The sequence below is a fragment of the Pan troglodytes genome, chromosome 1 (genome assembly GCF_028858775.2).
Source record: "Pan troglodytes isolate AG18354 chromosome 1, NHGRI_mPanTro3-v2.0_pri, whole genome shotgun sequence".
NCBI classification, from domain to species: Eukaryota; Metazoa; Chordata; class Mammalia; order Primates; family Hominidae; genus Pan; species Pan troglodytes.
In genome coordinates this window covers 131,292,970-131,306,100 of record NC_072398.2, presented here as the reverse complement: position 1 = coordinate 131,306,100, position 13,131 = coordinate 131,292,970, and the positions used below count along the sequence as shown (strand labels likewise).

General features: G+C 33.3%; 1 protein-coding gene across 4 annotated transcripts in view; it reads left to right on the top strand.

The window, feature by feature from the left end:
- Nucleotides 1-13,131, top strand: part of AGL (amylo-alpha-1, 6-glucosidase, 4-alpha-glucanotransferase) — a 73,911-nt gene that overhangs the window by 21,438 nt on the left and 39,342 nt on the right. For all 4 annotated transcript variants that reach the window (XM_016923141.4, XM_001159352.6, XM_001159400.7 and 1 more), the window contains exons 8-19: nt 3,248-3,371; nt 3,715-3,817; nt 3,919-4,016; nt 5,020-5,159; nt 6,203-6,390; nt 8,489-8,612; nt 9,198-9,361; nt 9,642-9,743; nt 9,860-10,015; nt 10,109-10,259; nt 12,685-12,809; nt 12,904-13,016. In XM_016923141.4, coding sequence (XP_016778630.1) covers nt 3,248-3,371; nt 3,715-3,817; nt 3,919-4,016; nt 5,020-5,159; nt 6,203-6,390; nt 8,489-8,612; nt 9,198-9,361; nt 9,642-9,743; nt 9,860-10,015; nt 10,109-10,259; nt 12,685-12,809; nt 12,904-13,016 — 1,588 coding nt within the window. The remainder of the gene's footprint in view (nt 1-3,247; nt 3,372-3,714; nt 3,818-3,918; nt 4,017-5,019; nt 5,160-6,202; nt 6,391-8,488; nt 8,613-9,197; nt 9,362-9,641; nt 9,744-9,859; nt 10,016-10,108; nt 10,260-12,684; nt 12,810-12,903; nt 13,017-13,131) is intronic.

Genomic DNA, 13,131 nt, shown 5'->3' with positions numbered 1-13,131 from the left:
GGTAGGAAAAAATAGGTGAAATGAGAAAGTAGGGTTTGTAGGAGACAAATTAGAAAGGATTATTAAGAGTCTATCTGCATTTCATATAGGACAACCTAGCAGTGAGGATTTGGGGAAGATCTTAAAATACTTTTTTTCTCTTGCAGAAAACAGAACTAGAGTAGGACTCAGAAATAGTGCCTTTGAAGTAGACGTCAATATGGCTTGAGCTCTAGGATACTCAGTCAGCTTCATGCATCAACTTTTGCAATTGTGTAACACCTTAATACAGGAATTTTTAATATTAACTTTTCTCCCTGTTTCATTTTACTAAAGGGCCTCTATCTTCCCTTCCCCCAATAACTTGTATTATTTACATGAAATAATATGTGCTCATTGTAAAGAGAAAAAGCCCAATAGTTTAAATGTGTAAGAAAATAGAATGTATGACCTCTTCTTTCCCAAAATCCACATCTCAGCTACTACATATTGTTTCTTGTACTTAAGACTCTTTGTGAAAAAAAATTCAATTTTATATATAATTTTATATAATTCTATATATGGTAAGTACATAAGTTTTATATTTATTTTTATTTTTTACACATGCAAATAAGAACATAAATTGTCAACAACTTGTTCTTTTAGTTGACAATATGAATTTATTATAGCTAATTATTTCTTTTAACCTCTGTATAGCAATATGCTATTTTTAAAGTACTTGAATTTATTTAGCCTTTTTGATAGGTTGTTTCCAGTTTTTTCATTTTTCATTCATTCATTCAATGCATATTCATTGAACCACCTACTACTGTGTGCTAGACATGAGGATTCAGTGGTAAACAGAACAAAGTCCTTTCCCTGGATAAACTTCCAGTCTCATAAGCTGTACTGCAGAAAATACATCCCCGTACACCTTATGTTTACTTGCTTATGTGAGTCAATCTGAAGGATACATTGTTAAACATGGAATTATTGAGTCAAAGGGTATACAGATTTCAAATATAATAAATTTATTTTCACAGCAAGTTATACCAACTTAATATTATCACTAACATTAGATATCATTAACCTTTATCATGTTTGTCAATTAGGCAAAACATACCTTATTTTAATTTACATTTCTTTTTTTTTTTTTGAGACTGAGTCTCACTCTGTCACCAGGCTAGAGTGCAGTGGTGTGATCTTGGCTCACTGCAACCTCTGCCTCCCAGGTTCAAGTGATTCTCCTGCCTCAGCCTCCCAAGTAGCTGAAACTACATGCATGCACCACCACACCCAGCTAATTTTTGTATTTTTAGTAGAGACGGGGTTTCACCATGTTGGCCAGGATGGTCTCGATCTCTTGACCTCGTGATCTGCCTGCCTCGGCCTCCCAAAGTACTGGGATTACAGGTGGGAGCCACCGCGCCCAGCCTTTTAAGTTACATTTCTTTGCTTATTAATGAAGTATATTTTTACACCTTGATTAGCTATTTATATTTCTTCCATTAATTGCCTGTTAATGTTTCTTCTCCTTTTTCTATTGAGTTGTCTCTTTTTTTATATCGACATTATTGATTATTACACAGGCCTCAAATATATCCCCTAGTATGCTCTTGATCTTTTAACTCTTGTTTATGGTGACATTTTTTTTCAATGTAGTCAAACTTTTCAATCTCTGATGGCTTCCAATTTCATATCATGCTTAGAAAATACCTTCCATCAACATTCTCTTTTCTTCTAATTTGTATTTTTACATTTGAATATTTAATATACCTGAAATTTATTTTTGTGTATTATATAAAGAAGATATTTAACTTGATTTGTATTTTTAAAATTATATTGAGTTGAAAATCCATCCTTTTATACTGATTTGAAGTACCACCATAATACTTCATAGTGTATGGTAATATACAAAATATACATCTGTTATCTGTGCTCTTCCACTGATCCATCTCTTTTATTCTATCAATACTAAAGATTATTAGTTTATACTGATGGCATAGCTTTTTCTCTTTTTCAAACATTTCTTGGCAGTGTTCTTTTTTTTTTTTTTTTTTTTGAGACAGAGTTTCACTCTTGTTGCCTAGGCTAAAGTGCAGTGGCGTAATCTCCGCTCACCACAACCTCCGCTTCCTGGGTTCAAGCGATTCTCCTGCCTCAGCCTCCCGAGTAGCTGGGATTACAGGCATGTGCCACCACACCCAGCTAATTCTGTATTTTTAGTAGAGATGGAGTTTCTCCATGTTGGTCAGGCTGGTCTCGATATCTTGACCTTAGGTGATCCACCCGCCTCAGCCTCCCAAAATGCTGGGATTACAGGTGCAAGCCACCATGCCCGGCGGCAGTTTTCATATATTTACTCTTCCAGATGAACCTTAGAAACTGGATTTTAAGAATTGATTTGTATTTTATGCTGTTTTGTGAGGCTAACGTGAATAACCACTACACTATGGAAACCCATTATTTTGTTTTTTTGTTCGTGTTTTTATAAGTCATTTCAAAGTCTCTTTAGGATAAGCCAGACGCAAATTAATTAGTTAATATAAAATCAAGTTCAATGGAGGCAATCCTGTACCAGTTCTTAATTTTATTACAAACAAGTTCCAGAAAAAGAGTGAAAATTTCCCCAAAAACCATTTATTTCCTTTTTAATTTTTAAGTTATTATCTGAGGAATATGGTTGATGAAAAGGGAAAAAAAGTATTAAACCTGTGTGCTTCTTTTAGAGAATTCAAAGAAAGTCAGGTTGTTAATAAGACTTAGGAAGCAAACTTTGAAAGCAATCTTGAAAAAGAACTCCTGAGGTTAGAATATTTGGTAGCACCTGGGAGGAAAACGGGTTCCATTAAAGTCCTTAAAGTGCTTAAAAAAAAAAAAAGGTACATGTATACATGTATAACAAACCTGCAAGTTGTGCACATGTACCCTAGAACTTAAAGTATAATAAAATATATATATAAAAAAATTAAAAAAAGAATAGAATAAGTGAATGCTGATGTAGGCAGAAAAGTGGGGGCTGAGATTGAATTGATAGGAATCCTTGTGTCTTTCTTTTATGTTATTTTTGTCTCTGTTTCTTTCTCCCCCACACCCCTCGTGTGTGTTTGCGCGTGCACGCACGTGCACACAGCAGGATGAGAAGGGGAGGAGGTAGGAGGATACCTGTGAAATAAATATTTGTTTTATTTTCAGTGAAAAAAATATAGGCCAAAAATTAGAAAATAGTGACACTTATAATCTCTTTGTAGATATTTGCATTTAAGGTATCATCTTTTCTTTCTTTTAGAAAATAGGCGAGTAACCAAGTCTGATCCAAACCAACATCTTACGATTATTCAAGATCCTGAATACAGACGGTTTGGCTGTACTGTAGATATGAACATTGCACTAACGACTTTCATACCACATGAGTATGTAATGTGTTTTTTTCTGTGAAATAATAATATTACTTACAAACCTTTATGGCTAGTATGATTTTCATACTACTTATTAAAAACGCTTAATAGAAAATGAAATAAAGTAATTCACTGTAATTCTACTATTTCAGCACATGACATTTTCCCACTTTTTCTGTGTGTGGGCCATGTTTCTATATGTGTATAGAAACATTTTTACAATTGGAAAACATCATCAGCCATAATTGAAATCCCGATGAATATATTTAAGGTTTCTGTGACCTTTGTTAGAAAGTTTTTAAATGTAGAATCTGTAAAGCCATTAAATATTATATCTGCATTTCTCCATCTGCTCTAGCAAGGGGCCAGCAGCAATTGAAGAATGCTGTAATTGGTTTCATAAAAGAATGGAGGAATTAAATTCAGAGAAGCATCGACTCATTAACTATCATCAGGAACAGGTTTTACTTATTTTTGAACTGCTGCTTTTCCTTGCATCTTACTACTATTTTTTTGTTGTCTTGAGGATGATGATGATCTAACACAATTTAATGTTTTTCAGGCAGTTAATTGTCTTTTGGGAAATGTGTTTTATGAACGACTGGCTGGCCATGGTCCAAAACTAGGACCTGTCACTAGAAAGCATCCTTTAGTTACCAGGTGTTGCATTTTTGTTTTTTTTCTTATTGATGGTTGAAAACTGAAAATTGTATTTAACTTTTGAAATTAACCTAAATGTTTTCTTTAACATGTGAGTTCAGTACATTTCTTAAATTGAAATAGAAGTTTTGATTTGGACATAGGCTTAATATTAACTAATTTTGTTATGCAAATATTTTGTTAGAGAAACTGTCATCAGTATAAACCAATTCATAGTTATTATTTAATGTTTCTGGAGGACTGCATACTTAGTAATAAATTCAACATTAATCAAATTAAGCAAGCATCTGGCTCCTTACTTTGTAAGTGACATAAAGCATAGGTTGGGCAACTAGAGTGCAGTAAAAGCCTTTGCATATCTTTACTTAAGAGTCTTTTTTAAAAATATCTTTGCAAAGTAACATCAATGCCTCAATTATGTATTTATTTTTTTTCTTTGAGATGGAGTCTTGTTCTGTCACCCAGGCTGGAGTGCAGTGGCACGATCTCAGCTCACTGCAACCTCCGCCTCCAGGGTTCAAGCGATTCTCCTGCCTCAGCCTCCCAAGTAGCCAGGACTACAGAGGTGTACCACCATGCCCAGCTAATTTTTGTAGTTTTAGTAGAGACGGGGTTTCCCCATGTTGGCCAGGCTGGTCTCAAACTCCTGACCTCAGGTAATCCCCCTGCCTCGGCCTCCGAAAGTTCTAGGATTACAGGCATGAGCCACCATGCCCAGCTGCCTCAATGATTTTTTAAAATAATTTTATGAAGTTTTAAAAATTGTTTAAACTGTTAGCCAGATATGCTGTCATGTTAACTCCCTATTTCTCACATCCTGCTAGATTTACTCAAAAAGCCTAATGAAGATTTTTGACCTATATTGAAGTTTTTTTCCTATAAATAGCATCAAACTTATTTTATTCTATTCATTAGAAAAGAAGTTTAGTTTTAATGTTGCAAATTTATATTCTCTCCAAGGAGTTTCTTTGTATGGATTTAATATTTAATTATATTTTCATAGGTATTTTACTTTCCCATTTGAAGAGATAGACTTCTCCATGGAAGAATCTATGATTCATCTCCCAAATAAAGCTTGTTTTCTGATGGCACACAATGGATGGGTAATGGGAGATGATCCTCTTCGAAACTTTGCTGAGCCGGGTATGTAATTTTTAACTTCTCTGTGGATGGGGAAAGAATAGTTCATGGCAAGGTCAAAATAAAATCTGCTTTATTGATTTTCTTCCCCATTAGTCTATTGGTTTTTAAATATTTCACCATAAAGGTACCAGAGGTACATACAATTTGAGAAAGAAAACATGGATCCAACAAAAAAAGAAGTTCATCTTCTGTCCTGTCCTTTGCCTTCCTACCTTTTATCTTCTCAAACAGAATAACTTTTATGTACTGTTTTCTATATTGTGGGTCTACATAAGCTTTTATTTGGACAAAATATTATTGCATTTTTACAAACAAGTTTGAAACCACTGCTATTACAATTACATTGCCATAAGAGATATTTTCACTCATTGGCCAGAGGTATTAAGAATTTCAGTGGCAATTAAACCAGAACCTAATGGTTTTAGGTCCCCCCTCACTCTTAGTGTCTTGTGTTTCTATAGCTATTTCATTACCAGGAAGAATGTTGCAGGAGCCCATTGATATATTTATTTTTTAACATTTCGAAACTAGGAGTCTATATTAGTGACATTAAAATTTATTCAGAAATCTTAATGCTTTTTTTTAAGAGTATAAATTTGGGTGTAAGTATCTCTGCCCTCTTTTTTCTAGCCATTCTAAACGAAATCAAGCCATTCTGCTGTATGCCATGGATCTAATACAACCTGTTGCCGAAAATAAGTAGGAGGGTGGAGATGGAGTTTTAAACGTTTTTGGTAGAACTGTGGTTTTAAAAGGCCTATGATATTAACATTTCTGTTTTCCCTTATGATGCGACTTGGGTTTTTGAAATTGAGGACAAATTTTTAGAAGAGACTGTAAGCTAGAGTTTTTTCAGAATAGCTATGAGAAATAAATAATTATTAATTTTTTAAAACATGATCTCATACCACTTTAGAAATAATTTAACCAATATATCATTTATGGCAGAAATGATCAAAGCAATTTAAAAACCAGTGTTTCCTTGAAGTAATTGTTTTCATTTTATTTCTTGAACCATTGAAAGCAATCTCTTTTCTGAACAGGTTCAGAAGTTTACCTAAGGAGAGAACTTATTTGCTGGGGAGACAGTGTTAAATTACGCTATGGGAATAAACCAGAGGACTGTCCTTATCTCTGGGCACACATGAAAAAATACACTGAAATAACTGCAACTTATTTCCAGGGAGTACGTCTTGATAACTGCCACTCAACACCTCTTCACGTAGCTGAGGTACAGAAAAACAATTTATCTACATTAAGAAAAGAAATTCAGTGTTCCTTCCTAGCTTTCCTTAAGTAAACTATGCAGGTAAATGTTTGTTTTTGCTAGTTGGACACAAGCATTGATTTGGTGGTAGTATTTATCACTATTGCATAATTAGCATAATTCTAACAATCTTTTGCAGTTGTTATGGAATACTGGGCTATAAAATATTTAACTAGCTAATTTTAAAATTTTAATTTAGGGAAGTTGATCACATTTCTGATAATATGCAGCGCAATCATATTGGCTACTGTGAATACATAAAATGTTAATTTTTGTTATTTTTAGGTTGCTTTCAATATATTTTAGAAGTGACTGTGAAGGTGAATAGCTTATTACACATTATAGTGGTGTGTGCCTGTAGTCCCAGCTACTCGGGCGGCTGAGGCAGGAGAATCACTTGAACCCAGGAGGTGGAGGTTGCAGTGAGCCGAGATCACACCACTGCACTCCAGCCTGGCGACAGAGTGAGACTCTGTCTAAAAAATAAATTAATTAATTAAATTAAATAAAAAATAAACATTAACATTATAGCATATTGAAGCCGGTCTAGCCTCATCGATTTAATTTTTATTATTTATAAAAATTATAAGTGTAAACATAAACATTGTCTATTCCTCTTTGAGCTCTTTACAATAACTTCTGAACAATGCCAATACTTATAGTATTAACTTCTATCTAATACAATCTTTGTAATTAAACTCATAATTTTCATCCTGCTTATAAGTTTTTTTTGTTATTTTTAGAAACCCTACAGTGGCACTGCTTATAAGATTTTTGATACCTTCCTAGTGACCAGTGTCACTTAGGTGTTCTTTGGAAATGTGTGCTTACCTAGAAACTGTCTATTTCTATAATATTAAAGCAGTATTATAATGTATATATTTCAAGTCCTATGATGAAAAATTGATTTGATTTGGAGGGATTTAGTGAATATTAGTTAAGCTGGTAGAACATTGTTTAGTTCCAAAAAATGACGGCTTTATTTTATTGTGCTTTTAGCAACAGCAAAAAGAAATATGCTTCTAAGATTGTTACATGGCAGAAAAGAATGTTCAAACTTAATTTACTTAATTTTAAATTACAAAATCTAGGATTCTACTTGTTAGCTAATAGAGTTTCAAGTATTTTATTAATCTTTGTGCAAATGTTGTGTTTAACAGTTTGGAACCAATCTGATTTTTTATTATAAACCAGTGTTTATAATAAACAGCTAGATAGATAGCACCAGTGTTAAACGTAAATCACACAAGTGGAAATTGTAAGGTGTAAGAGTTTTTAAGAGTTATTTATCATCATCTGTAGGAGAAACTAGCTTCAGTCTGGTCAGACAAATCTAATCTTTCCAACAGCTAAGTAATTCACCAGCAGGGAATTTATGAATAATTATTTAGTCAACCACCTGGAAATTAGGTCTGATTAAAGTTTTAAAAATAAGCAAGCAGGCCCAGGCACGGTGGCTCATGCCTGTAATCCCAACACTTTTAGGCTGAGGCAGGCAGATCAGCTGAGGTTGGGAGTTTGCAACCAGCCTGACCAACATGGAGAAACCCCGTCTCTACTAAAAATACAAAATTAGCTGGGTGTGGTGGTGCATGCCTGTAATCCCAGCTACTCGGGAGGCTGAGGCTGGAGAATTTCTTGAACCTGGGAGGCGGAGGTTGTGGTGAGCTCACATCATGTCATTGCACTCCAGCCTGGGCAACAAGAGCGAAACTTGGTCTCAAAAAATAAATAAATAAATAAATAAGCAAACAAAAAAACAGGGGGAAAACCTAACAGAATTGTAGTGTTATGATCTACATTTAGTAATATGAAACTAACATTTTTCTTCTTCTTTTCCTCTCTCATGTCTCAATATCTTTGCAAAATCTAATCTTCCTTTTTAACCGTTTTCTTCTCTTGATAAATTCTCTTGTTTCTATGTGTTTTGGTATGTTTGATATCTTGCTGCATATTTTTCTATGTCAAATCCATGCCTCCTTTTGTCTCTTTCCTTCCTCCTATCTTGCTTTTCTCTTTCTGTTACATTTATTTGTTACATTTGTCACTGTGCTTTTTACAGTACATGTTGGATGCTGCTAGGAATTTGCAACCCAATTTATATGTAGTAGCTGAACTGTTCACAGGAAGTGAAGATCTGGACAATGTCTTTGTTACTAGACTGGGCATTAGTTCCTTAATAAGAGGTAGGCTTGTTGGAGTGTATTTCCCTCTAAAACTTTAGCTTTTGTTTAAGTAGATTAAAGGATTTAATAGCTTCATATGCAATGCTTAATAATTTTTTAACACAGTTAATGTTCTTCTAAATACTTTGTATGACATATTCTAATATAACTCAGTCTATTTTTATCAGTATAAATTTCTACTTTGGGGTAAGATACCTCATTTCAAATTGAAAGACCAGTAGGATGAACTGAAGACTCACTAACAAAACCATTTTTTGTTGTTGAAAATATGCAAACCTGTTTTTCATCTTCTACTGGGAGATATGATGTAATGTTTAGATATTTTATAATCAATTTTATATAGCTTACATCCCAGTAAACAACATATGTTCCCTTTTCCTTACATGAGCCATTTCTCCAGTTAAGTTATGGGGAAAACTTTTTTGTCACTTAAACTAGTAGACATTTGTTTAAATCCTTAAAGCAGTTTTATTTTTTATAATATTGATGTGGTCTTTATTTTGAAAATCATTTATGAGAAGAAATCTAATCTCTTCCTGGACATAAATAATGAAGATTGTTAAACTATTCTGTAATGCTCTGCAGAGGCAATGAGTGCATATAATAGTCATGAAGAGGGCAGATTAGTTTACCGATATGGAGGAGAACCTGTTGGATCCTTTGTTCAGCCCTGTTTGAGGCCTTTAATGCCAGCTATTGCACATGCCCTGTTTATGGATATTACGCATGATAATGAGTGTCCTATTGTGGTAAGCACCTAATCTTTTTCATGTACTTATTTTGCTAAATGCTTTGATATTTAACTCTCTGATACTTGGTCACAATCATACCCATATACTTCAAAATAGTGTCTTAGATTTATAACTGATTTATAATACATAGTTTTCAGAATGTTTTACTTGTTTAAAAGCAAATTAATTTACCTTATGAATTTATTTATGTAATTATCCTTTTACTTCATTATGCTATAGAATAGCACTTTGCATTTGAAGGAAAGCAAACTTTTGCTTTGTTGTTGTTGTCTTCTAGCATAGATCAGCGTATGATGCTCTTCCAAGTACTACAATTGTTTCTATGGCGTGTTGTGCTAGTGGAAGTACAAGAGGCTATGATGAATTAGTGCCTCATCAGGTTTGTTTATATGTTGTTTCTTAAAACCTACATGGCCAACAACTTTGGGCATTTTTATTAAAAAAAAAATTCATTGTAATTAAGATGTATCCATGCTGAATTTTACCTTTGTCCAGATTTCAGTGGTTTCTGAAGAACGGTTTTACACCAAGTGGAATCCTGAAGCATTGCCTTCAAACACAGGTGAAGTTAATTTCCAAAGCGGCATTATTGCAGCCAGGTGTGCTATCAATAAACTTCATCAGGAGCTTGGAGCCAAGGGTTTTATTCAGGCAAGAAATAATTAAATTTGTTTCTTCAGGTTCAATTTCAGAGTAAGTCTTTCCAGTTTGAGAGCTAATCTAGTTGTTCTTTCTGCTTCTCAGGTGTATGTGGATCAAGTTGATGAAGACATAGTGGCAGTAACAAGACACTCACCTAGCATCCATCAGTCTGTTGTGGCTGTATCTAGAACTGCTTTCAGGAATCCCAAGACTTCATTTTACAGCAAGGAAGTGCCTCAAATGTGCATCCCTGGTAATGCAATCTAAAAATTGTTACTGTATTTGTATTATATTATTATATTAAATTATACTGTAATGTTATGGTTATATATCATGTATATATCATATATATTATAACACAGTGCTACTGTGGACGTATTTGAGAAAAAGAATTTAAACTTTTTGGTAACTTGGCCAGGCATGATGGCTCACACCAGTAATCCCAACACCTCATGAGGCTGAGGCAGGCAGATCACTTGAGCTCAGGAGTTCAAGACCAGTCTCAGCATTATGGTAACACCCTGTCTCTATCAAAAAAAAAGTACAAAAAATTAGATGGGCATGGTGGCACATGCCTGTAGTCTTGGCTACTCCTGAAGCTGAGGTGGGAGGATCGCTTGAGCCCAGCAGGCAGTGGTTACACTGAGTCCAGATCCCACCACTGCACTCTACTGGGTGATAGAGTGAGACCCTATCCCAAAAAAAAAAAAAAAAAAAAGAAATTTTTGGCAACTTATATTTTTTACTGCATGGAACGAAACCTAGACAGAAATACTTTCAAATGTTAACATTTTTTGAGTTGTGAAATATTTTTGTTTATATTTTATTTCCTAATTTGTGTAAAATGAACATTTATTTCTCTTCTAGCAGAACAATATGTATATTTGTGTTAGTGTATATGTGTATATGTGTATAAATGTCTTTGTGTGTGTATATGCACAAACATACATACAAACATGCGAACTAAAATGGAAAATAATATAACCTTATGTTTAAGGCTTTTCATAATCCATTCTCATCCACCATCCTAGCCCTATGTCAGTCCACTATTTCAGCCAAATCGATATTTTTACTTCTCCCCAAATACTATGCGAATTGTCTGGGTCTTTCAAGGTCTAAAGTTGCACCTCCTTTGTTCAGTGATTCTTCTGAACATGTAGCAATTATAGTCTCTATGTACTCCTCTAGCATACAGAGTCAAAAATTATAAAATACATCCCTGAGATATGTCCTTAATATTACTTGATTTTTTTCTGGATAGGTGTATTTTATTGTCTTACTTACTATTATATGTGGCATATTACAGCATAGCATGCTCCTGTTCATGCAGCAGCTGGCAAAGTTTGTTGATTGATTGACCAAATGAAAATTCCTATAAAAATCATCATATTCTATATTGGTTGCTAGTTGCTGAATATGCATAGTTCCTGTTTTTAAAAATTATCAACCTGAATACCTAAAAGTTTCTTTAATTGTTCACAAATGTATATTCACTATCCTTATCTGATCTTTGCTAATATACGTATTCAGTTTTATAGGACAACAATCACTGTGTACAATATTATCTCAGGTTTTGTTTTGGTGACGGATCATTCTTAAAACATTTCCACTTCAGTCCGCAAAATTGTGATTTTTATTTTGTTAAATGTTCATACGTTATGTTATTATGCCCTTTTAAATATTCTATAGTATGTTTAGTAGTGTTACTAAGTGTTAAATATACACTAAGGATAATTGTTTTTTCTTTTAAACAATTTTCTTAGTGTATATTTACAGAGGTAGAATTTCTAGATCAAAAGGTTCTGTTACCTGTTGCCAGATTAATGACTTAAAGCTTAAGTTATTTAAAGTAAGGTTGAAATTTTATATAATCCATTGACCCTGCAGTTCTATCCCTAGGTATATATCTGGGAAATTTTCATATATTTCCATTTGAAGATATGCACAAGAATATTTATTACAACATTATTTATAATAGAGAAAAATTAGAGACAACCTTAATAGAACAGATATATTTTGGTATATTCATACAGTAGAATATTATTTGGCATTTGAAGTAAATGTGCTGTAGCTGATGCAGCAGTGTGAATGAATCTAAAAAATACATTGTTGACCAATAAAAAGAAAGTTGCAAATATATATAACTTCAATTCATTTTAATAAAACTTGGAAATAGGGAAAATAATATATGTTGTTTAAGGAAACAGGCATGTGTAGTGAAAATGCCAGGGGTAGTGAGCACCAAACTGAATTGAGGTTACCTCTGAAAGTGAAGAATGGGTACACAGAGGCTTTATTGTATTTGTAAAGTTTAAGTGAGGAAGTAGAACTTGGGTTTTTAATTTTTTTTTGTATCCGAAATATTCCAAGTTTTAAAAAAATGTAAGCCTTTCAAGTGATTTGCTTTTCTCTGCTCAAAATTAGGAAGTTGTTCCCTAGAGCTAAGCTATTATTTTGATACGTTTCTACTTCAAAAAAAGCTTTGTTAACTAAGCTGTAATTTTTTTTACAAATGTGAAAATACACCTTGGGTAGAATCATCTACTTTCAGACTTCTAAAAAAAGTAACTGATAATTTGTTTTCAACTTTAAGTTAAATGATTTGAAACCACTTTAGCCTTCCTAATTTTGGATGATTCCATATGAAATTTTGTTAAAATGTTTTTATGTATTCCTAGGCAAAATTGAAGAAGTAGTTCTTGAAGCTAGAACTATTGAGAGAAACACGAAACCTTATAGGAAGGATGAGAATTCAATCAATGGAACACCAGATATCACAGTAGAAATTAGAGAACATATTCAGGTATTTGGGACTCTCATCTTACTACTGTGTTTAGCATTTTAAGAACATTGGAACTATTTGTTGAATGGATTTTTTTAATGTACTTTTTTTCAAGCTTAATGAAAGTAAAATTGTTAAACAAGCTGGAGTTGCCACAAAAGGGCCCAATGAATATATTCAAGAAATAGAATTTGAAAACTTGTCTCCAGGAAGTGTTATTATATTCAGGTATGTTAATTGAGCTCAAACTGTTGACTTTACTTATATTTAAAATAGTTTGCATATCCTGTTAAATTTGAATAAATTACTCCTAAAAATTAACCACTTTTTAATTAACATTTTC